This window comes from Nansenia antarctica (assembly GCF_963989245.1).
Source record: "Nansenia antarctica genome assembly, contig: SCAFFOLD_248, whole genome shotgun sequence".
Classification (NCBI taxonomy): Eukaryota; Metazoa; Chordata; class Actinopteri; order Argentiniformes; family Microstomatidae; genus Nansenia; species Nansenia antarctica.
Genome location: NW_027663048.1, coordinates 76,708 through 101,592, shown reverse-complemented (window position 1 = coordinate 101,592; position 24,885 = coordinate 76,708). Strand labels below are relative to the sequence as shown.

The 24,885-nt window shown below is 44.5% G+C and overlaps 2 protein-coding genes across 2 annotated transcripts; both read right to left on the bottom strand.

Annotated features, from left to right (window-relative positions):
* Nucleotides 1–6,521: 6,521 nt before the first annotated feature.
* Nucleotides 6,522–14,644, bottom strand: LOC308175332 (E3 ubiquitin-protein ligase TRIM35-like; the record flags this gene model as incomplete). Its single annotated transcript, XM_080551012.1, has 4 exons — nucleotides 6,522–6,590; nucleotides 7,686–8,010; nucleotides 11,697–12,971; nucleotides 14,612–14,644. Coding segments are annotated over 4 exons (1,702 nt in total), but the record flags the coding sequence as incomplete, so codon positions are not given.
* Nucleotides 14,645–16,712: 2,068 nt separating this feature from the next.
* On the bottom strand, nucleotides 16,713–24,562 carry LOC308175331 (uncharacterized protein; the record flags this gene model as incomplete). The annotated part of the gene is made up of 2 exons (XM_080551011.1): nucleotides 16,713–18,210; nucleotides 23,205–24,562. 2 exons carry the CDS (start codon nucleotides 24,560–24,562, stop codon nucleotides 16,713–16,715), a joined length of 2,856 nt encoding a protein of 951 aa, XP_080407137.1.
* Nucleotides 24,563–24,885: the final 323 nt, after the last annotated feature.

Below are 24,885 nucleotides of genomic sequence, written 5' to 3'. Positions count from 1 at the left end.
TGCTTGTGTGTGTGTGTGTGTGTGTGTGTGTGTGTATGTGTGTGTGTGTGTGTGTGTGTGTGTGTGTGAAGGTGCTTGTGTGTATGTTTGAATAACGAGAATGTTACAGTGGCTAATATGTTGTCATGTTAATCAGTTGTAATGTTTCTTATGAAGCTGTGTGAATGGACAGGGTAGCTTTAGTCTGGGTCTGGGCCGGGCCCTTTTTGACCACACACGACTCACACACACAAGGAGAGAGTCTGACACACTGAAGGAGAACTCAAGGAAACAATTTAAGGAAACACAAAGAAAAAAAGACACTAAAAAAAGACACTATAAAGTGAGACTGCATTGGAATGATATCTTGTTATTTTCTTATTGTTCTGTTTTCTAAAGATGCTATGATTGGAACTGTGAATTTGATGTTTATATTTAAAGGAGAATAAATCCCGATTTTTTTTGTCGCAATTCTCCCTGGACTGGATTACAACTTTGTCGGTTTGAATTTGAATTTGGATGTGCGTCAAAACCCCTGCCTTGCCTGGACCGTTTGCCTTTATTGTCTGAAGCCACCACACAGTTTATCACACAAAACAATTGCCCTTTATTAACCCCCAAACCCACATTAGCGCAGGTTAAGTTTTGGGAGAGGAGTTGAGCATGTTGTGTTTCAGCTCAATCATAACTCATCTCCCTGTGTTTCTGCTGGATGCTACACGAGAACACCTCCATTAGCTGCTGGGGGCCCTGTGGCTGCAGCCGTGTCAAATTAATAGCTTGTAATGTCCGGTAGCGTCGGGTGAGCGGCCGTCTTCGGCAACAAAGGCGAACCACCATTTGTTTGGCTTGACCGTCACAGATGCTCCCGCTGCATGGGACGCTGGGAGAGGGGCTGGTTGATTAATCATCACAAGGAAGCCTCCAAGTTACATACAACTTTAGTAGTTAACCCCGGTCACCCCGCCGCCTCGCTGCCAAACGGCCCTGCTCGGTACGGAGATGATGAATACGGCACAGCTGCAGAGAGGCAGGGGCCGTCCTGGGGAGACAGGGCCGGAGCATCAGGACCCTCGTTTGTTTAAAGGGAAAAGCGCTGATGTGGAGGAGGGGGAGGGGGAGGAGGAGGAATAGGGGGAGGGGGAGGAGGAGGGGGAGGAGGAGGAGGAGGAGGGGGAGGGGGAGGAGGAGGGGGAGGGGGAGGAGGAGGGGGAGGAGGAGGAGGGGGAGGAGGGGGAGTAGGAGGAGGAGGGGGAGTAGGAGGAGGAGGAGGAGGGGGAGGGGGAGGAGGAGGAGGAGGGGGAGGAGGAGGGGGATAGAGGAGGCAGTGGTTGATAAAGTGGGGAGGAGACTGAGGAGAGAGAGACACAGAGAGAGAGAGAGAGAGAGAGAGAGAGACAGAGATAGAGACAGAGAGAGACAGAGCGAGACAGAGAGAGACAGAGAGAGACAGAGAGAGAGAGAGAGAGAGAGAGAGAGAGAGAGAGACAGAGAGAGAGAGACAGAGACAGAGAGAGAGAGAGAGACAGACAGACAGAGAGAGACCGACAGAGAGAGAGACAGAGAGAGACAGAGACAGAGATAGAGAGAGAGAGACAGAGACAGAGAGAGAGAGACCAAGAGAGAGAGAGAGAGAGAGAGAGACAGAGAGACAGACAGAGAGAGAGAGAGACAGAGAGACAGACAGAGAGAGAGAGAGAGAGAGAGAGAGAGAGAGGAGAGGAGAGGAGGCACAGGCCCCAGGGGTAGGGAGGGTCCAGGAGGAGTGGAGGAGCCCAGGGCTTACACCCAGATTGAAGGTGAAAATCCGACTTATCAGGACAGGAAACACAGCTTCTAAAAGCCTAACAGCACTAATCCTGGCTGAAGACCTAATGATAGGGCTCCAAAACACCGTTCAGAGAAACGCCTTCATCCCTCAAATAAACCTGCATTGATGTTCCTCCGTCTTTAAGAGCAGTAATCCTCGGAGAGGGAAAGGGGAGCTGGAGGAGAGCGCTCTCTAAAGCCCTCCTTAACATTCACCCTGCTGCTTTACTTCCTACTTCAAGAGAGGAGGGAAACATGCTCTTTACCAGGCGCGGCTATACATCCTGACGTCCTCGGGACAGACAGGGAGGGAGTTCAGATGATGTGCTTCGTCTCTTATTAAAGAAAAAGAGAGAATCTGTTACAAAGTTAAATTAGCATGCAGAACTGATCTGTTGGTGTTTGAATGTCCCTCCCCTCTATCCTCCTCCGTCAGGTCAAACACGTCATCTCTCCAAAAACACCACCACACAACAGCGTGAAGAATAGGACTATAATAATATCTACTAGCATTTATTTTTTTTATCGTATAAAAACAGAGATTTAATGCTGGCCCTTCTGTGTGTAAAAAAATAATCGTTCCTACCATCGTTCTCCTGAGATGGGGAGAGAGAGAGGTGAGGGGAGAAGAGCGTTTTATTCAGCAGATGGACAGAAAGCTGTCATTGTGCGTTTTAATTGCAACATTCACTGCTGCTTTTTTTGGTACACCACTTGGCTGGAGCATCTCCCATCTGATTACACATTATGACAATATTATAACAGATGTCCAGACCAGGAGAGCTGCGTCCTAAAGGACCGACCGTAATGGGAGTAATTGATCACCTTTTTTTTTTTACGCTGCTGGCCTCTTTATTTACCAGCATGGCCCTGTGCAACAGACTGTCCTACAGACTGGTCTACAGACTGTTTTTTATCTGCTCAGAGAAACCAAAAAACACCTTCCTGCTGCTTGAACACGGCCGTCTGCAGGGAAGAGGGGTCCCTACAACCCCCCCTCTTCCCTACAACCCCCCCCCCCCCTCTTCCCTACAACCCCCCCTATATAAGAGCAGTCCAGGTTGCCTCTCACATCCTCCCCAGAGCTCCTCAGTCGGGATGTTTGTTATATTTATTATGATGCAAAACTGGCTGGGCGGGAAGCAATCCCAACACACAGTGTTTGTAGTTTAGGAGTCCATGGGAGGGTGAGCTGTGAGCTTTGTTTATAATGTTGTTGCCGGGTTAGAAACCCTCCATCAATGATCAGAATAAAGGTTAGAAACCCTCCATCAATGATCAGAATAAAGGTTAGAAACCCTCCATCAATGATCAGAATAAAGGTTAAAACTCTCCATCAATGATCAGAATAAAGGTTAAAACCCTCCATCAATGATCAGAATAAAGGTTAAAACTCTCCATCAATGATCAGAATAAAGGTTAGAAATCTTCCATCAATGATCAGAATTTACTCCAAAGATGTCACAGCACTGTCATGGTCTGTATACAGGTGTACTACATTATACTGTCATGGTCTGTATACCTCTGTCACACAGGGGGTCCCCCAAGGCTCAGTCCTCGGCCCCCTGCTCTTCCTCTGCTACATACTCCCCCTCGGTCACATCATCCGCCAATTCAACCTGGACTTCCACTGTTACGCTGACGACACCCCGATCTACATCAGCACAAAATCCACCCAGAACCCTCAGAACCCACCCCTCAGTCACATTGAAAACTGCATATCTGCAATAAAAACCTGGCTAACCTGGCTAACTTCCTCAAACTCAACAGTGACAAGACAGAACTCATTCTCATCGGCACCAAATCCACACTCAATAAAACCGGACCCATCACACTCACCATTGAGGACACTACCATCACCCCCCTCCCCCCTGGCTCACTACCATCACCCCCTCCCCCCTGGCTCACTACCATCACCCCCCTCCCCCCTGGCTCACTACCATCACCCCCCTCCCCCCTGGCTCACTACCATCACCCCCTCCCCCCTGGCTCACTACCATCACCCCCTCCCCCCTGGCTCACTACCATCACCCCCTCCCCCCTGGCTCACTACCATCACCCCCTCCCCCCTGGCTCACTACCATCACCCCCTCCCCCCTGGCTCACTACCATCACCCCCCCTCCCCCCTGGCTCTCAACCTTGGCTTCATCCTGGTCCCCACCCTCTCATTTCATCCCCACGTCAGCTCCATCGTCAACACCTCCTACTTCCACCTCTGAAACATTGCCAAAATTAGACACTGCCTCTCTGCTGAATCCCTCATCCACGCCTTTATCTCCTCCCGCCTTGACTACTGCAACTCCCTACTCACCGGCATCACCTCCCGCTCCCTCCACAGACTGGGGGCCTCATTTATAAAGCTTGCGTACGCCCACTAAGGTGATTTAAGGTGAAAATATCGGAAATTGACTGATTGGGTGAAAAGTATTTTTTCCGGCGTTCTGTCAGGCGTTTGACTAACCATTTATATGCAACGTTTGCAGGAAAAGTGCTATACAAATACAAAGTTATTATTATTATTATAGGCAACTATGGGCGTCAAAAAGGGTGGGACAAGACGCTCGTTCACATGTGCAACATTAGAGTTGATTGTGATTCATAAAGGGAAGCAGGCGTGGAACTTGCAAATTCCACTGGCGTGCGCACCGTTTTATAAATCCGAATGTTGGTGACGTAAATGTTCTTGCTTTGCAAAGGTGCGTAGGCACGCAACGCTTTATAAATGAGGCCCCAGATGGTTCAAACACCCGGTCCCGTGACCACATCACTCCTGTCCTCCACTCTCTCCACTGGCTACCCATCAAAGAACGTATCAAATTCAAAGTCCTCATCCTCACATACAAAGCCCTCCATAGCCTGGCCCCCCCTTACCTGACTGACCTCCTTGTCCCCCACCGCCCTCCCCGTACCCTCCCATCCTCATCCACTGTTCCCCTCACTGTGCCACCTTCGAAACTCAAAGGCTTCGGTCACCGTGCTTTTTCACCAGCTGCACCCCGCCTCTGGAACTCTCTCCCTCAACCACTCATAGGGCTTTCACACCGGCAAAGAACCGTGCCGGTTCGCGTTCGCAAACCAAGTCTGGAACCGGCCGGCGCGTTCAGACCGAAGCTCAATTGGTTCGGAACCTGAAAAGTTGGTTCGCAGCGGGCACCAAAAAATAGTAGTTCTCAGGTGAACCAAAAACGCGAACCGTGACGTCGTCAGTGGGTGTGTCCTATTCTAGGCTGCAGAGACCAGCAAGGAGGAAGTAGACAAAATGTAATCTAATGTAAATCTAATCATTAGTGATCCAAAACAATATCAAAAGTGTCATTATTCTCTCTATCTTCCTCACATGCTCAGCAAACACACACACGCACACGCGCGCGGACATGCGCGAACGCGAATTTCGTAAGCCATTTCTATTCCAGTAACGGAGCAGCTGATTAGTAAAAGAACGCGTGTAGAAAGTGTCTTTTGTTTTGTTTCACAGAAAATGTTGTTTATTTCAGATACTGTAGTGGAAGATATTATCTTCATTTCCAGTGAAGTAGCTGCCATCTAGTTGTGAAATGTTTGTTTATCCCGCCCCTTCATCACCCAGCGTTGATAACGCGGATGGTTTAGGTTACACTGGTATGAACGCGGGCTCGTTCGCCAGACAGCACCAAGGTTCAGAGGTTTCCGAACGCGAACGCGAACCGGCACGGTTCTTTGCCGGTGTGAAAGCCCTATCAGAGACTCACCCTCACTCTCCACTTTTAAATCCCACCTCAAAACCTACCTGTTCTCCCACGCATACAACCTCCCCTACCCCTACCCATCTCCCCTAACCCTGCCACCCTCCCTCCCCCCCCCCCCCCCCGGACATTGCTGTGTTAATTGTTCTCTGTGCCTGTTGTTAACTCTGTGTTCTATGTGCTCATGTTATCTGTTGCTTGGTGTTTTCTGTTTTTCCCATATTGTCAGCGTCTTTGAGCCCCGGAAAAGCGCTATATAAATACAATGAATTATTATGACTATTATACAGGTGTGCTACACTATACTGTCATGCTGCTGTATTCAGGTGTGCTACACTATACTGTCATGCTACTGTATTCAGGTGTGCTACACTATACTGTCATGCTACTGTATTCAGGTGTGCTACACTATACTGTCATGCTACTGTATTCAGGTGTGCTACACTATACTGTCATGCTGCTGTATTCAGGTGTGCTACACTATACTGTCATGCTACTGTATTCAGGTGTGCTACACTATACTGTCATGCTACTGTATTCAGGTGTGCTACACTATACTGTCATGCTGCTGTATTCAGGTGTGCTACACTATACTGTCATGCTACTGTATTCAGGTGTGCTACACTATACTGTCATGCTACTGTATTCAGGTGTGCTACACTATACTGTCATGCTGCTGTATTCAGGTGTGCTACACTATACTGTCATGCTACTGTATTCAGGTGTGCTACACTATACTGTCATGCTGCTGTATTCAGGTGTGCTACACTATACTGTCATGCTGCTGTATTCAGGTGTGCTACACTATACTGTCATGCTACTGTATTCAGGTGTGCTACACTATACTGTCATGCTACTGTATTCAGGTAGAGACACAGTAGTGTAGTGGAGACACATCCACTGCCTCCTAAACTTCACTTGACTCCGCTTGTGCTAAATACAGAGATTAAAGGAAGACATCCTCCTTGTTGAAGTTAAGGCAGAGATGCTGTAACAGAATCCTCACTCACCTGTTAGACCGGCCGTGGAGGTGTTCATAATCTTCCCAGATCCTTGTGTCAGCGCACCAGGGATGCAGCCTAGGACAGGGGCATAGGGGGGGTGGACACGTTAGACTCAGGGAATGTTGACACCTAACTGATGAGACAAACACTTTGGCTGTGAATCTGTGTTACATGTATGTAACTCTACTACATGTATGTTACATGAATGTATGATAACTATGTTACATGTATGTTACATGTATGTATGTATGTAACTCTGCTACATGTATGTTACATGAATGTATGATAACTATGTTACATGTATGTTACATGTATGTATGTATGTAACTCTGCTACATGTATGTTACATGAATGTATGATAACTATGTTACATGTATGTTACATGTATGTATGTATGTAACTCTGCTACATGTATGTTACATGAATGTATGATAACTATGTTACATGTATGTAACTCTGCTACATGTATGTTACATGAATGTATGATAACTCTGCTACATGTATGTATGTAACTATGTTACATGTATGTTACATGTATGTAACTCTGTTACATGTATATTAACTCTGTTACATGTATGTTACATGTAAGTATGATAACTCTGTTACATGTATGTATGTAACTCTGAGAGGGTTATCAGAGAGGGTTATCAGACAGGGTTATCAGAGAGAGTTATCAGAGAGGGTTATCAGAGAGGGTTATCAGAGAGGGTTATCAATGGACTCAGTGTGTGACCAGTAAAAGTTTTTCAAAGAATGAAGTATTTTACAGTCACACACTTTACTGTCATCCAGATAGAAGTTGTGGACATAAAGAAACATCCCTACATTTCACAACACATATTTTTAATGATAGTTTGGCGCCATCTGCTGGAGAACACTCCCTGGGTCAGCTCAGTCTGGTGCCTTGCTGCTCTGAGACACAAGTCAGACAGTGAGTCATATTTAATAAGAAGGGAGTTTGTGACGACCACTGCAAAGTGTGCATTTCACATATGGTACTGAACACCATAATAAAAGATTGAAGCTATTGACAACGACAGCGCCTGGATACAGAATATCAAACTTAACTTAACTTAAAAAAAACTCAACTGTAAGAGTTTGAGGAGCCCTTTTCAGCATTTTATTCTATATACACAAGTTTACAAGTTTAAGGGTTAACCCTCACCCTACCATGCACCCTCACCCTCACCCTGTCATACACCCTCACCCTGTCATACACCCTCACCCTGTCATACACCCTCACCCTGTCATACACCCTCACCCTGTCATACACCCTCACCCTGTCATACACCCTCACCCTGTCATACACCCTCACCCTCACCCTGTCATACACCCTCACCCTGTCATACACCCTCACCCTGTCATACACCCTCACCCTGTCATACACCCTCACCCTGTCATACACCCTCACCCTGTCATACACCCTCACCCTGTCATACACCCTCACCCTGTCATACACCATCACCCTGTCATGCACCCTCACCTGCCGACCAATCTGAGGCCCAGAAACCAGCAGTATTATGACAGGGGGTCATACTAAACTATAACACCACAGCAACACAACTACAACTATCACACTTATACCAAGTCAGAGATCTCACTGACCTGATCGACACAAAGATCACTCCTTACAAACTGGTTCAACTCTCTGGTTAAACTGGTTCAACTCTCCGTTCTCACACACTTACAAGGAACACACACTTACACGGAACACACACTTACACAGAACAAACAGGGAGATTGACCAGCAGAGTGCCAGGAAGGGAGGACATAAATACACAGGTGACATGTATTAGTCCAAACGAGGAGAGGAACAGGGAGTGTAGTACCATCTCAGGCCTCTACACACACACACACACACACACACGCACACACACACACAGACACAGACACAGACACAGACACAGACACAGACACACAGACACACAGACACACAGACACACACACACACACACACACACACACACACACACACACACAGTTTAATGCTTTATTTGGATTGATAAGTAGGATACATATTGCATATTACATGCAAGATCCAAATATGAGTAAAAAGAGTCTTAACAGCAACAAAGGGTAATTTAAGCCCACGATATGCACATGAAGGGTGAAGGAGGTGTGGGGAGCAATGCCGCGTCTGGCCTGCAGAGAGCGCTGCAGGACTGCCGGTGGAGAGGATGGGGGCGGAATGTCAACGGACCTATCGCTAAGCCACGCCCCCTTTGAAAACTCGGACAAACAAACAAACAAACAAACAACGCTTCACTGACAGTGACTGACTGACCGACCGTGACTGACTGACATTCAATGACTTACAATGGCGGTGGGAGTTGGCTGATTTCTGATTTACCACAGCGAGTAATAGACATATCATATCAGGTCTCGTAGGCTCAATGGAGTCGAACATCAAAGTGTTTTTGTCTGAATAGTTTTGACATGATTGTTGGTTTGATGTGGTGATAGGCGCTGGATCAGAGTTGACTTGATAGAGTGCTGCTTTACAACAGATTAATTGAGGATTACTATCAGTTATGTCACACAGCCTCTCCATAGGCACTCATGCACACAACAAAGTAATTAGCTTTCTATTAATTAGGTAATTAAGCAAATGAAAATAATCGACTCTGCCTTTCCAAAGGGGACGGCTTTCATACCCGTTGTGTGTGTGTGTGTGTGTGTGTGCGTGCGTGTGTCTGTGTGGGGGGGGGTGTGTGTGTGTGCGTGTGTGTGTGGGGGGGGGGTGTATGTGTGTGTGCGTGTGTGTGTGTGTGTCTGTGTGGGGGGGGGGATGTGTGTGGGGGGGGGGGGGTGTCTCTTCCTCAGGGTTGAGAGATAATGACTTGTGAGGACGTCTGAGGATCTGTCTGTCTGTCTGTCTGTCTGTCTGTCTGTCCATCTGTCAATCTGGGACAGGAGGGTGATGAAAATGGTCCGCTTATTAGCTTGTTTACTAATAGTTAACCAATATGGTCGTTAACTCGTTATTAGGAAGTTGATCAGCTCCTGTAACACTGACCACCAGATGGAGCTGATGACCTGACAACAAGTGACCAGCAGGTGGCGCTAATGAGACACAAGGGACTTTACAGTATCAGAACTCACACAAGTAAGCAACATAGTATTATTCCCCCAAATTCAAGATTTTAATAATAATAATAATAATAATAATAATTCATTGTATTTATATAGCGCTTTTCCGGGGCTCAAAGACGCTGACAATATGGGAAAAACAGAAAACACAGAAACAACAAGCAACAGATAACATGAGCACATAGAACACAGAGTTAACAACAGATAACATGACACATAGAACACAGAGTTAACAACAGATAACATGACACATAGAACACAGAGTTAACAACAGATAACATGACACATAGAACACAGAGTTAACAACAGATAACATGACACATAGAACACAGAGTTAACAACAGATAACATGACACATAGAACACAGAGTTAACAACAGATAACATGACACATAGAACACAGAGTTAACAACAGATAACATGACACATAGAACACAGAGTTAACAACAGATAACATGAGACACATAGAACACAGAGTTAACAACAGATAACATGACACATAGAACACGGAGTTAACAACAGATAACATGACACATAGAACACAGAGTTAACAACAGATAACATGACACATAGAACATAGAGTTAACAACAGATAACATGAGACACATAGAACACAGAGTTAACAACAGATAACATGACACATAGAACACAGAGTTAACAACAGATAACATGACACATAGAACACAGAGTTAACAACAGATAACATGAGACACATAGAACACAGAGTTAACAACAGATAATAGGGAACTAGCCTCGATCATCTAGTTTGTGTTGTGATAAGGTCAGACAGTTGAACATCATAATCAAAGGGTTTATTCATCTTTTATATTTCTGGAAATATTGCTGACTGATTAGTAAGTGTTATTGATGTTTGATTGTCTCAGAGGAACACTAAGGTCTAAGTACTGTAAGTTAGTTAATCATTGGTTCAGACAGAGGGCGTAACCATGGATACAGACTAGGGATGCATGATATGCATTTTCCCCCAACCGATACCGATGTTTACCCGCTTCTCGTGGCCGATAACCGATATGATAACCGATATGAGAACAGATATAATTTCACAGTTGATAACCTGTAGTTCATGCACACCTGAAGGTAAGAAAGGCTATGTAGTGAGCAAAGATTGATGATTTAATATTCCATAGTGATCTCACCAAATCTAACTTACATCACTATTGTTAACACAACAAAGAGAACACTTCTGACTCTTCAAATGTTCATTTATTATTTCCTCTAACAAACATAATCTGTTATAGACAGTGCACAATGCTTTTTTTTAAGCCAAGATCTGGCCTCCTTTTATGAAAACAAAAAAGGCTCACCTAAGAGTAATTAGATCAAAAAAAGTGTCAAAAATAAAGTGCATTTTGTCTATCCCTGTAAATTGAAAATGCATAAATAAAATATCAAAAAATAAATAAATAAAGTGCATCAGTCAATACAAAAATAAAGACTTTTAAAGAACCAAACGTTTTATAGAACTTTTACAGAAACTAGTGCCAAATGGCTGCTTAGTCTGCAGATAAACAGAATGACACAAGGCACATAGTAGGCTACACTAGTATGCTTAATAAAGCAACTGAAAAGGGCTGGGCTCTCGTATGCGAGTGGTGTGTAGCCCATATATGCATTGTGCACATATTATGTGCATATACGACACGCGTGAAGCATTTCTGTTAGCTGTTTTCGTTCCCTCATCGCTGTATTCAATGCCAAAATCATATTCCTTCCATACAGCGTGCTTGCAATGGTGAATCTTAAGGTGACTTATGAGATTCGTTGTGTTGTAACTCGTAGACCTTTGCCCTCCTCTCCGAACTTTTGTCGAACAATGCAATTTGCAAATTGCAAACGCTGAACCTGCACTATCTGCCTCAGAAACTCTGAAGAATGTCCACACCGGGGAAGTCATGTTTCGCTCTCGTCTGTACGCAGGCGCAGCATCATGAGCGCGGAAACCGGAAGCAGAAATATTTCCGGCTTCATTATTATCGGCTCTATATCGGCAAAAATTTAATAAAACCGATAAATATTTAATAACATTAATTTCCCATTATCCATTAATATCGTGCATCCCTAATACAGACACCTTCGCTGGTAACACCCTCAGAGGATGAAGAGTACAATTATTCCAGATTAATGGAAAGACTTTCTCAATGAAGGTGTGTGTGAGTGTGCGTAGGTGTGTGTTAGTGTCAGGGTCAGAGAATGACAGCTCTCCTCTGTCCCAGTCCAGCTGCACTCTGACCCTCTGGGGCTTCTGGCTCACTGTGAGGGGAGTGTATAGAACACCTGGAACACCTGTATAAAAACTCCCATTATAAAACATATGCCACCCTGATCCAGTCGAATAGCCTTCGCCCTGCCTGCATACAGACTCTGTCATCACACCCAGCCTATAGTATGTACTCCCCCCCACCTCAACGTCCCAGCTGTGTGTCCCTGAGTCAAAGCCCTCAGAGCCCAGGACCACAGGATGGTAGTCAAACCTCTCTGGGTTGTCAGGAAGCTGCTGTTCTTCTTCACTGTCTGTCACACTGGTCAGATCCTCAGACAGGATGAGCCATGGGTGGGCAGTGTTGGGGTCCAGAATCACAGGAGTGTATTCCACTATTCCCTGCATCTTCTCCCAGACTCTGAACTGCAGGTTGCCCAGGTGCTTTGCCACGTCTATCAGCGCTCCTGAAACCGTCTCTGGATCCGGCAGTGTGCTCTGGGCTCTGTCCATGGAGGCCTTGAAGTTCAGCAGGAATCTGATGTCATCAGCTTTTAGCTCCTCCTCCGTGGCTCTGATTGTGTCTGAAAGTGATGATATCTCCTCAATCTTCCTCTTCATCACCTGACTCTTCTGCTCCTCTTCCTCCCTCAGTGCAGCGATCCTGACTCTCTCTTCATCTCGTAGAAACTGGTGAAGCTTCTCAAATTCCTCCTTCATCTGCCTCTCTGTGTGCTGGGCCTGGCTCTCAATATGTTTAGCTGTTTTATCACAAGTCAGTTTAACCTCTTCAAAGGTCTTCAGCTTCTCCTTTAAGGGTTCCAGTGCAGTCTGGAGTTCACTCTTATGATCCAGTACAGCTTTTGAAGTCTGACAAATCACACAGATGGGCTGTTTATCCTCCAGACAGAAGAGCTTAAGTTTCTCACTGTGCAGACTGCAGAGCACCTCAGACCCTGCTGCAGCTCTCTGACTTCTCTCCTGTAAGAAGTCCTCACACAGGTTCTTTAACGCCAGGTTAGAAGGGAAGTCCATGGATGACTTTCCCCTGCACATTGGACATTCCTGAGTGTCTTTCTGTTTCCAGAATTCCTGCAGACAGGAATGGGTAGGATGATTGCAAACACTACAATGGGTGTATGTGTGGTTCTGCAATAAACAGAAAGAGGTATTACAGTACGCATGTTGTTACTAATAATACAGTACTGATCTACAATATCAAAATGCATTCTACAATACAAAAGTACATGTAACTTAACCATACACATTCAGTGTTTCCCAACCCTCTCCTCGGGGCACCCCAGCCGCACCACATATTTGATCTGTACCACCACCAGCACACGTGATTCAACTAATCAAGTACAAAGCAATTAATATGGTTTATGGTTTCCCGAGGAGAGGGTTGGGAAACACTGCATTAGGCTACTTAACAGTACACTTTGCCATACAATCTGAATTATAACACCAACTTAAGACACTAGTACTCAAATACCAATCTCTGCAGGTGAACTGCGCCAGACGAGCTTCATTGAAGAGCACGCCCATAGAAAGCACATGGCGGTGTAAGTACCGGAGTTTCCGACCCGCGAGGTTTTCCCGACCCTACCAGTATGATTCGCTATGATTCGCGATGACAACGATGACAATGAAGACCCGTTAGTGTCACAGTGTGTGTGTGTTCAAGTGGTATCTTTGTAATCATGACACGGTAGACATTTCTAAGAATGTATTTCACTATTTCTGAGTATTTCACTGCTCAGTTATACATGTTCCATAGTTTGCTTCAAATAGCTGTTATGTGATAATAAAGTAATAATAATAATAATAACATATATGTCAACCCTTTGTATATATACACATCTCTGCATTCTCTGTGCCATTATGCTTGTTACTCATTTTAATTCGTTAGAGTAAACTAATAGGTATGAAATGAAAAAAAGATTCATTACCTTTAGCTATGGTTAATGTAATAGGGTCAACCATTACATATCTTCTCCTATTATCTTTTATCACTTTCTCTTCAGAGAATGGTAGAGATATGACAACCCTAGTCGTCTATCTGTACAGTATAGTATAGTGGATAGTGTACATAGCCTTTATTTATGTAAACCAGCTCCTTCCCTTGTGTTTTTTTCAGTTTTTTTTCTTCTTTCCTAGCACCAGGGGAGCCCCCCCTCCTAAATGTCGTTGTTTGGTACCTGTACTGTAGCAATGACAATAAAGACCATTCATTCATTCATTCATATTAATTACTATGGCCACACCCCTCTTCTTACCATATGACGCATGAAATACTTGGTTTACCAAATCCTTTCTCAATGTTTTGTAGTCTTCCTCAATCAGATGTGTTTTTTGTAGTAAAGCAACACGATTTAATGAAATGCAATGAAGTTATTGTAAATCAATACAGCATGAAACCATATTTACATAAAAATGGATTGACCATACACAAACAAAAACGTATTCATTCACAAATTAGCTGGAATCAAGTAAAAACATTATAGGTGGACAGTGAACAGGTACAGAGAACAGGTACAGAGAACAGGTACAGTAAATAGGTACAGTAAACAGGTCGATGTCATGTAATTCTCTCAAAAATGTACTTTTTTGAATCTTAATTTGGCATCAAACTAGACTAAACCATTCACAACAATAGGATTCCAGTGAGGATTCTGAACCAGGTAACAACCTTCAACATATTAACGGTTTATGCCAATACAGTTTTAACATAACATACATATATATCTTATTTGGGAAATGTTTGGGGCCTGTAGCCACATCTAACCCACGCCCATGGAGAGGATGGACTGACTCAGACTCATCACTAGTGCTAATAATATAGAGTGCAGAAAACGTCAGTATCCAAATCAACACAGCAACTATGTCCAACCTAAACACTGGGTGACACATTGTACTTACAGTAGTTCAGTGACGCACATTGACGCTGTAATGCTGCACAGCGATGCTCACTGGTTGGAGTTGGAACATGAGAAACTTGTTGACGGAAGCTTGCAACTTATTCTCCCGATCTGAATCAATGCGGCCCAGAATGCACTGCGCACTTAAGGTGGCCGGTGATATTACGCACAGCTTAGCTCTTAAGGTGGAAATGATAACCAAATATAATAATCATGAACTTAGAATATTGGAACCTTTCTAACAGTAAATGTGTGTAAAGTCCTTCAGAGAGTCCTACATACGTAATGTTGTTGCTAGTGAACGGCAGCACCAGAGAGCTGAATGTGTGTGTGTGTGTGTGTGTGTGTGTGTGTGTGTGTGTGTGTGTGTGTGTGTGTGTGTGTGAGAAGGGGTGGTGGAGATAATGTCGTCACGTTAATTGCAGGTTTCAGGACTTTCTTAGACATCTCAGCAGGAAAAGGGTAGATAGCGACACAGCTTGTTTTGCTAAAAAATAAAAAGTTTTAGGCCTGAATAAAAAGCTCTTCTTTAAAATGTGAAGATATCTATATAAATATAAGTGTTTGGAGAGAGAGAGAGAGAGAGAGAGAGAGAGAGAGAGAGAGAGAGAGAGAGAGAGAGAGAGAGAGAGAGAGAGGGTAGTCAGACACACTGGCCTGCCTTGCCTAGCCTCCCTGTCAGTCAGTTGCTGTTATCAGTCCTAAAATGTATTTCTATAGCCCCTATCCCAGACCAGGGCTCACAGAGTGCTTTAGTAAAGCTTTATTTATATAGCACCTTTCATACAAGAAATGCAGCTCAAAGTGCTTTACAACAGGAATAAGAACATAAAGTGAATATAAAAACATATACAAGCATAGAATGAATATAAAAGCAGGGGAAAACAGTCAAAATAAAAGGTAAAGATTTACATCTCTTACACACTATGTGATACATGTCATACACTACTATATATTATTTTAGCCCCCTCAGTGAAGCCCCCTCAGTGAGTGTAGTCACGCTAGTATGGGACCTGCACCTGTGGTACACGCTACCCCACCCGCAATGTACTGCCCTCTCACTTGGTTGCAGGGTATTTCAACCGGGGCCTGGTTACCCCTTAATATCCAGGACCTACTGTCCCTTCCTTAAGCCTAACTTGGATCTCGCCGGGCCTGGTTACCCCTGAAATCTAGTATCCAGGACCTACTGTCCCTTCCTTAAGCCTAACTTGGATCTCGGCGAGCCTGGTTACCCCTGAAATCTAGTATCCAGGACCTACTGTCCCTTCCTTAAGCCTAACTTGGATCTCGCCGGGCCTGGTTACCCCTGAAATCTAGTATCCAGGACCTACTGTCCCTTCCTTAAGCCTAACTTGGATCTCGGCGGGCCTGGTTACCCCTGAAATCTAGTATCCAGGACCTACTGTCCCTTCCTTAAGCCTAACTTGGATCTCGCCGGGCCTGGTTACCCCTGAAATCTAGTATCCAGGACCTACTGTCCCTTCCTTAAGCCTAACTTGGTTTAACTTTACATATATAAGAACGTAATACAAGAGCAAAAGTTATAGCAGGTTAAAATAGGCAAACAAGTGAAAATAAGAACAAGTAACAATGTATGTTTTTAGATGTTTTATGTTTCCAGGTAACATCCTCTAAGCAACAACATATGGGAACTAGCCTCGATCATCTAGTTTGTGTTGTGATAAGGTCAGACAGTTGAACATCATAATCAAAAGGTTTATTCATCTTGTATATTTCTGGAAATATTGCTGACTGATTAGTAAGTGTTATTGATGTTTGATTGTCTCAGAGGAACACTAAGGTCTCAGTAGGTACTGTAAGTTAGTTAATCATTGAGTCAGACAGAGGGCGTAACCATGGATACAGACACCTTCGCTGGTAACACCCTCAGAGGAGGAAGGTTACAAAGATCATGTGTATGTTTAGAAAGAGGCAGAGCAATGGAAGTTAAGACTCTGAGGGAATTGCTTCACAGTATTGCCCCTCCCCCCCTCCCCCCCCTCCCCCGCCTCCTCCCCGCCCCCCGCGCCACCATGTATACAGACACCTTCGCTGGTAACACCCTCAGAGGATGACGTTTACAATAAATCCAGATTAATGGAAAGACTTTCTCAGTGAAGGTGTGTGTGAGTGTGCGTAGGTGTGTGTTAGTGTCAGGGTCAGAGAATGACAGCTTTCCTCTGTCCCAGTCCAGCTGCACTCTGACCCTCTGGGGCTTCTGGCTCACTGTGAGGGGAGTGACTATACCACCTGGAACACGTGTTTGAAAACTCCCATTATAAAACTCAAGCTGCCAGGATCCAGACCAAAGGCCTAAGCCCTTCCTGTCTGCAGACTCTGTCATCACACCCAGGCCATAGAATGTATTCCCCCCCACCTCAACGTCCCAGCTGTGTGTCCCAGAGTCAAAGCCCTCAGAGCCCAGGACCACTGGCCAGAGGTCAAACCTCTCTGGGTTGTCAGGAAGCTGCTGTTTCTCTGCTCTGAATGTCACACTGGTCAGATCCTCAGACAGGATGAGATGTGGGTGGGCAGTGTTGGGGTCCAGAATCACAGGAGTGTATTCCACTATTCCCTGCATCTTCTCCCAGACTCTGAACTGCAGGTTGCCCAGGTGCTTTGCCACGTCTATCAGCGCTCCTGAAACCTTCTCCGGATCCGGCAGTGTGCTCTGGGCTCTGTCCATGGAGGCCTTGAAGTTCAGCAGGAATGTGATGTCATCAGCTTTTAGCTCCTCCTCCATGGCTCTGATTGTGTCTGAAAGTGATGATATCCCTCTGCTTAGCCCCTCAATCTTCCTCTTCATCACCTGACTCTTCTGCTCCTCTTCCTTCCTCACTGCAGCGATCCTGACTCTCTCTTCATCTCGTAGAAACTGGTGAAGCTTCTTAAACTGCTCCTTCATCTGCCTCTCTGTGCGCTGGGCCTGGCTCTCAATATGTTTAGCTGTTTCATCACAAGTCAGTTTAACCTCTAGAAAGGTCTTCAGCTTCTCCTTTAAGGGTTCCAGTGCAGTCTGGAGTTCACTCTTATGATCCAGTACAGCTTCATCTACCGGGCAACAGTCATGTTTTTTATGCTGTTTTGAAGTCTGACAAATCACACAGATGGGCTGTTTATGCTCCAGACAGAAGAGCTTGAGTTTCTCACTGTGCAGACTGCAGAGCACCTCAGACCCTGCTGCAGCTCTCTGACTTCTCTCCTGTAAGAAGTCCTCACACAGGTTCTTTAACGCCAGGTTACGAGGAGGAATATCCAGGGATGATTTCCTCCTGCACATTGGACATTCCTGAGTGTCTTTCTGTTTCCAGAATTCCTGCAGACAGGTTTTACAGAAGCTGTGGCTACAATGGAGGACGACAGGATCCTTGAAGATGTCACGGCACACAGGACAGGAGAGATTCTCCTCAGAGAGAGAGGGTTTAGACGCCATTCTCTCACCACCTCCGTCTCCCCTGTAATGGCTTCTGAGGTGAAAGTTCACTTCTGAAAACTCACCGAGTTGAAGTCAGTAGGAAGTAAAATCCAGATTTTGACGGTGTTGCTTCTTCCTTTGTGGTTGTTTTGAATGTTGATGGTAAATGTTAGTGAGGTTATGGGAAAGGACTGTGTAAGGTGAATAGTTCAATGAGAGTATGCTCCATTCGCCCCCGGGGCGTCGATCAGGACACACATGACAGGAGATTGACTTTGTGTTCAGGTTTCTTTCGTGGGTTCAGGCAGGGTACAGTTCAGGCATGGGTAGGATGATTGCAAACACTACAATGGGTGTATGTGTGGTTCTGCAATAAACAGAAAGAGGTATTAAGTACACATGTTGTTACTAATAATACAGTACTGATCTACAATATCAAAATGCATTCTACAATACAAAAGTACATGTAACTTAACCATACACATTCAGGGCCGGTTTCACAGACACGGCTTAAGCCTAGTCCTGGACTAAATCACACTTTCAATGTAAAATCTCCATTGAAGATGCTTTTTAGTCCAGGATTAGGCTTAAGCCTTGTCTGTGAAACCGGCCCTCAGTGTTTCCCAACCCTCTCCTCGGGGCACCCCAGCCGCACCACATATTTGATCTGTTCCACCACCAGCACACGTGATTCAACTAATCAAGTACAAAGCAATTAATATGGTTTATGGTTTCCCGAGGAGAGGGTTGGGAAACACTGCATTAGGCTACTTAACAGTACACTTTGCCATACAATCTGAATTATAACACCAACTTAAGACACTAGTACTCAAATAACAATCTCTGCAGGTGAACTGCGCCAGACGAGCTTCATTGAAGAGCACGCCCATAGAAAGCACATGGCGGTGTAAGTACCGGAGTTTCCGACCCGCGAGGTTTTCCCGACCCTACCAGTATGATTCGCTATGACAACGATGACAACGAAGACCCGTTAGTGTCACAGTGTGTGTGCTCAAGTGGTATCTTTGTAATCATGACACGGTAGACATTTCTAAGAATGTATTTCACTATTTCTGAGTATTTCACTACTCAGTTATACATTTTCCATAGTTTGCTTCAAATAGCTGTTATGTGATAATAAAGTAATAATAATAATAATAACATATATTTCAACCCTTTGTATATATACACATCTCTGCATTCTCTGTGCCATTATGCTTGTTAATCATTTTAATTCGTTAGAGTAAACTAATAGGTATGAAATGAAAAAAAGATTATTTACCTTTAGCTATGGTTAATGTAATAGGGTCAACCATTACATATCTTCTCCTATTATCTTTTATCACTTTCTCTTCAGAGAATGGTAGAGATATGACAACCCTAGTCGTCTCTGTACAGTATAGTATAGTGTACATAGCCTTTATTTATGGAAACCAGCTCCTTCCCTTCTTGTGTTTTTTTCTTTTTTTTTTTTCTTTCCTAACACCAGGGGAGCCCCCCCTCCTAAATTTCGTTGTTTGGTACCTGTACTATATCAATGACAATAAAGACCATTCATTCATTCATTCATTCATATTAATTACTATGGCCACACCCCTCTTCTTACCATATGACGCATGAAATACTTGGTTTACCAAATCCTTTCTCAATGTTTTGTAGTCTTCCTCAATCAGATGTGTTTTTTGTAGTAAAGCAACACGATTTAATGAAATGCAATGAAGTTATTGTAAATCAATACAGCATGAAACCATATTTACATAAAAATGGATTGACCATACACAAACAAAAACGTATTCATTCACAAATTAGCTGGAATCAAGTAAAAACATTATAGGTGGACAGTGAACAGGTACAGAGAACAGGTACAGAGAATAGGTACAGTAAACAGGTCGATGTCATGTAATTCTCTCAAAAATGTACTTTTTTGAATCTTAATTTGGCATCAAACTAGACTAAACCATTCACAACAATAGGATTCCAGTGAGGATTCTGAACCAGGTAACAACCTTCAACATATTAACGGTTTATGCCTATACAGTTTTAACATAACATACATATATAGATAGATAGATAGATAGATAGACTTTATTTGTCATTGTTACAGTACAGGTACCAAACAACGAAATTTAGGAGGGGAGGCTCCCCTGGTGTTTAAGAAAGGAAAAAGAAACACATTTTGGAAAAAAGCATAGATGCATAAAATCACAAGAAGATAAAGAGCTGGTTTACATCAATAGAGGCTATGTACACAATCCACTGTACTATACTGCACAGATAGTCAACTAGGGTTGTCATATTGCACAAGAAAGTATTTTTTCACATTGTGTCACAGTTTGCAGGCTTGAAAATGTACATGTTTGTGCCTCAGCACTAGCTGCCATTACAATCCGTCCGGACTTGTCCTGGGCCCAGAATATATATCTTATTTGGGAAATGTTTGGGGCCTGTAGCCACATCTAACCCACGCCCATGGAGAGGATGGACTGACTCAGACTCATCACTAGTGCTAATAATATAGAGTGCAGAAAACGGCAGTATCCAAATCAACACAGCAACTATGTCCAACCTAAACACTGGGTGACACATTGTACTTACAGTAGTTCAGTGACGCACATTGACGCTGTAATGCTGCACAGCGATGCTCACTGGTTGGAGTTGGAACATGAGAAACTTGTTGACGGAAGCTTGCAACTTATTCTCCCGATCTGAATCAATGCGGCCCAGAATGCACTGCGCACTTAAGGTGGCCGGTGATATTACGCACAGCTTAGCTCTTAAGGTGGAAATGATAACCAAATATAATAATCATGAACTTAGAATATTGGAACCTTTCTAACAGTAAATGTGTGTAAAGTCCTTCAGAGAGTCCTACATACGTACATACGTAATGTTGTTGCTAGTGAACGGCAGCACCAGAGAGCTGAATGTGTGTGTGTGTGTGTGTGTGTGTGTGTGTGTGTGTGTGTGTGTGTGTGTGTGTGTGTGTGTGTGTGTGTGAAGGGGTTGTGGAGATATGTCGTCACGTTAATTGCAGGTTTCAGGACTTTCTTAGACATCTCAGCAGGAAAAGGGTAGATAGCGACACAGCTTGTTTTGCTAAAAAATTAAAAGTTTTAGGCCTGAATAAAAAGCTCTTCTTTAAAATGTGAAGATATCTATATAAATATAAGTGGTTGGAGAGAGAGAGGGTAGACAGACACGCTGGCCTGCCTTGCCTAGCCTCCCTGTCAGTCATTTCCTATTATAAGTACTAAAATGTATTTCTATAGCCCCTATCCCAGACCAGGGCTCACAGAGTGCTTTAGTAAAGCTTTATTTATATAGCACCTTTCATACAAGAAATGCAGCTCAAAGTGCTTTACAACAGGAATAAAAACATAAAGTGAATATAAAAACATATACAAGCATAGAATGAATATAAAAGCAGGGGAAAACAGTCAAAATAAAAGGTAAAGATTTACATCTCTTACACACTATGTGATACATGTGATACATTCACACACTACTATATATTATTTTAGCCCCCTCAGTGAGTGTAGTCACGCTAGTATGGGACCTGCACCTGTGGTACACGCTACCCCACCCGCAATGTACTGCCCTCTCACTTGGTTGCAGGGTATTTCAACCGGGGCCTGGTTACCCCTTAATATCCAGGACCTACTGTCCCTTCCTTAAGCCTAACTTGGATCTCGGCGAGCCTGGTTACCCCTGAAATCTAGTATCCAGGACCTACTGTCCCTTCCTTAAGCCTAACTTGGATCTCGCCGGGCCTGGTTACCCCTGAAATCTAGTATCCAGGACCTACTGTCCCATCCTTAAGCCTAACTTGGATCTCGGCGGGCCTAGTTACCCCTGAAATCTAGTATCCAGGACCTACTGTCCCTTCCTTAAGCCTAACTTGGTTTAACTTTACATATATAAGAATGTAATACAAGAGCAAAAGTAATAGCAGGTTAAAATAGGCAAACAAGTGAAAATAAGAACAAGTAACAGTCTGTTTTTAGATGTTTTATGTTTCCAGGTAACATCCTCTAAGGAACAACATATGGGAACTAGCCTCGATCATCTAGTTTGTGTTGTGATAAAGTCAGACAGTTGAACATCATAATCAAAGGGTTTATTCATCTTTTATATTTCTGGAAATACATGTATATTGCTGACTGATTAGTAAGTGTTATTTATCTTTGATTGTCTCAGAGGAACACTAAGGTCTCAGTACGTACTGTAAGTTAGTTAATCATTGAGTCAGACAGAGGGCGTAACCATGGATACAGACACCTTCGCTGGTAACACCCTCAGAGGAGGAAGGTTACAAAGATCATGTGTATGTGAAAAATATAGAGATAAACTTGACTGGTGGATAGTCCAAATCACTGTGGGTAGTCCAGTTAGAACTATGATGTCCCATTATGCGTAGATACAATAACCAGGCCAGGTTACCATCAAAGGTTTTAATGAATGCGTGAACTTGTGGTTCTGCAAAGACAACAGAATACAACTGTAAGAACATTACACAGACTCCACTGAACATACATATATACACATATACTTATGCCACATGCTATCTACCCTATAACACATATACATATACACAGCACATCAAACATACACCTAGCATACGTACAGCATATGGGCAGTAGTGCGCACGCGCCAGTCATAACATCATGCAATCTCCCCAACCGACAAACATTCAACATCTAATACACATGAACTACTCCCAATGCTGAGGAAACACAGAGGATTACTCACTTTATCGTGGACGCACAACTCACGATACATAACAATCTTAACTAAACTCTAAATGGGTTAACTAAACTAATAGGTATTCGCAACTTTCTCCGCTCGTAATTCCTGCTCAAACTGCCAGTATTCTTTCTCCGCTCGTACTTCCTGGTCCCGCCCTCTGCTGGCCAGTGATTGGCCGCTTTGACCACTCAGTCCTCCAAAGCCTTTTTAACAGTATGTTTAGAAAGAGCAATGGAAGTTAAGACTCTGAGGGAATTGCTTCACGGTATTGCCCCTCCCCCCCTCCCCCCCCTCCCCCGCCTCCTCCCCGCCCCCTTCCCCGCCCCCTGCACCACCATGGATACAGACACCTTCGCTGGTAACACCCTCAGAGGATGACGTTTACAATAAATCCAGATAAATGGAAAGACTTTCTCAGTGAAGGTGTGTGTGAGTGTGTGTAGGTGTGTGTTAGTGTCAGGGTCAGAGAATGACACCTTTCCTCTGTCCCAGTCCAGCTGCACTCTGACCCTCTGGGGGTTCTGGCTCTCTGTGAGGGGAGTGACTGGAACACCTGGAACACGTGTATGAAAACTCCCCTTATAAAACCTAAGCCACCAGGATCCATTCAAAAAGCCTAAGCCCTTCCTGTCTGCAGACTCTGTCATCACACCCAGGCCATAGCCTATACTCCCCTTCACCTCAGCGTCCCAGCTGTGTGTCCCTGAGTCAAAGCCCTCAGAGCCCAGGACCACAGCACAGGAGTCAAACCTCTCTGGGTTGTCAGGAAGCTGCTGTTCCTCTTCTCTGCGTGTCACACTAATCAGATCCTCAGACAGGATGAGATGTGGGTCTGCAGTGTTGGGGTCCAGAATCACAGGAGTGTATTCCACTATTCCCTGCATCTTCTCCCAGACTCTGAACTGCAGGTTGCCCAGGTGCTTTGCCACGTCTATCAGCGCTCCTGAAACCTTCTCTGGATCCGGCAGTGTGCTCTGGGCTCTGTCCATGGAGGCCTTGAAGTTCAGCAGGAATGTGATGTCATCAGCTTTTAGCTCCTCCTCCGTGGCTCTGATTGTGTCTGAAAGTGATGATATCTCTCCGCTCAGCCCCTCAATCTTCCTCTTCATCACCTGACTCTTCTGCTCCTCTTCCTCCCTCAGTGCAGCGATCCTGACTCTCTCTTCATCTTGTAGAAACTGGTGAAGCTTCTCAAACTGCTCCTTCATCTGCCTCTCTGTGCGCTGGGCCTGGCTCTCAATATGTTTAGCTGTTTCATCACAAGTCAGTTTAACCTCTTCAAAGGTCTTCAGCTTCTCCTTTAAGGGTTCCAGTGCAGTCTGGAGTTCACTCTTATGTTCCAGTACAGCTTCACAGATGGGCTTAAGTTTCTCACTGTGCAGACTGCAGAGCACCTCAGACCCTGCTGCAGCTCTCTGACTTCTCTCCTGTAAGAAGTCCTCACACAGGTTCTTTAACGCCAGGTTACGAGGAGGGAAGTCCATGGATGATTTTCTCCTGCACATTGGACATTCCTGAGTGTCTTTATGTTTCCAGAAATCCTGCAGACAGGTTTTACAGAAGCTGTGGCCACAATGGAGGACGACAGGATCCTTGAAGACGTCACAGCACACAGGACAGGAGAGATTCTCCTCAGAGAGAGAGGGTTTAGACGCCATTCTCTCACCACCTCCGTCTCCTCTGTAATGGCTTCTGAGGTGAAAGTTCACGTCTGAAAACTCACCGCGTTGACGTCAGTAGGAAGTAAAATCCAGATCTTGACGGTGTTGCTTCTTCCTTTGTGGTTGTTTTGAATGTTGATGGTAAATGTTAGTGAGGTTATGGGAAAGGACTGTATAAGGTGAATAGTTCAATGAGAGTATGCTCCATTCGCCCCTGGGGCGTCGATCAGGACACACGACAGGAGATTGACTTTGTGTTCAGGTTTCTTTCGTGGGTTCAGGCAGGGTAGGATGATTGCAAACACTACAATGGGTGTATG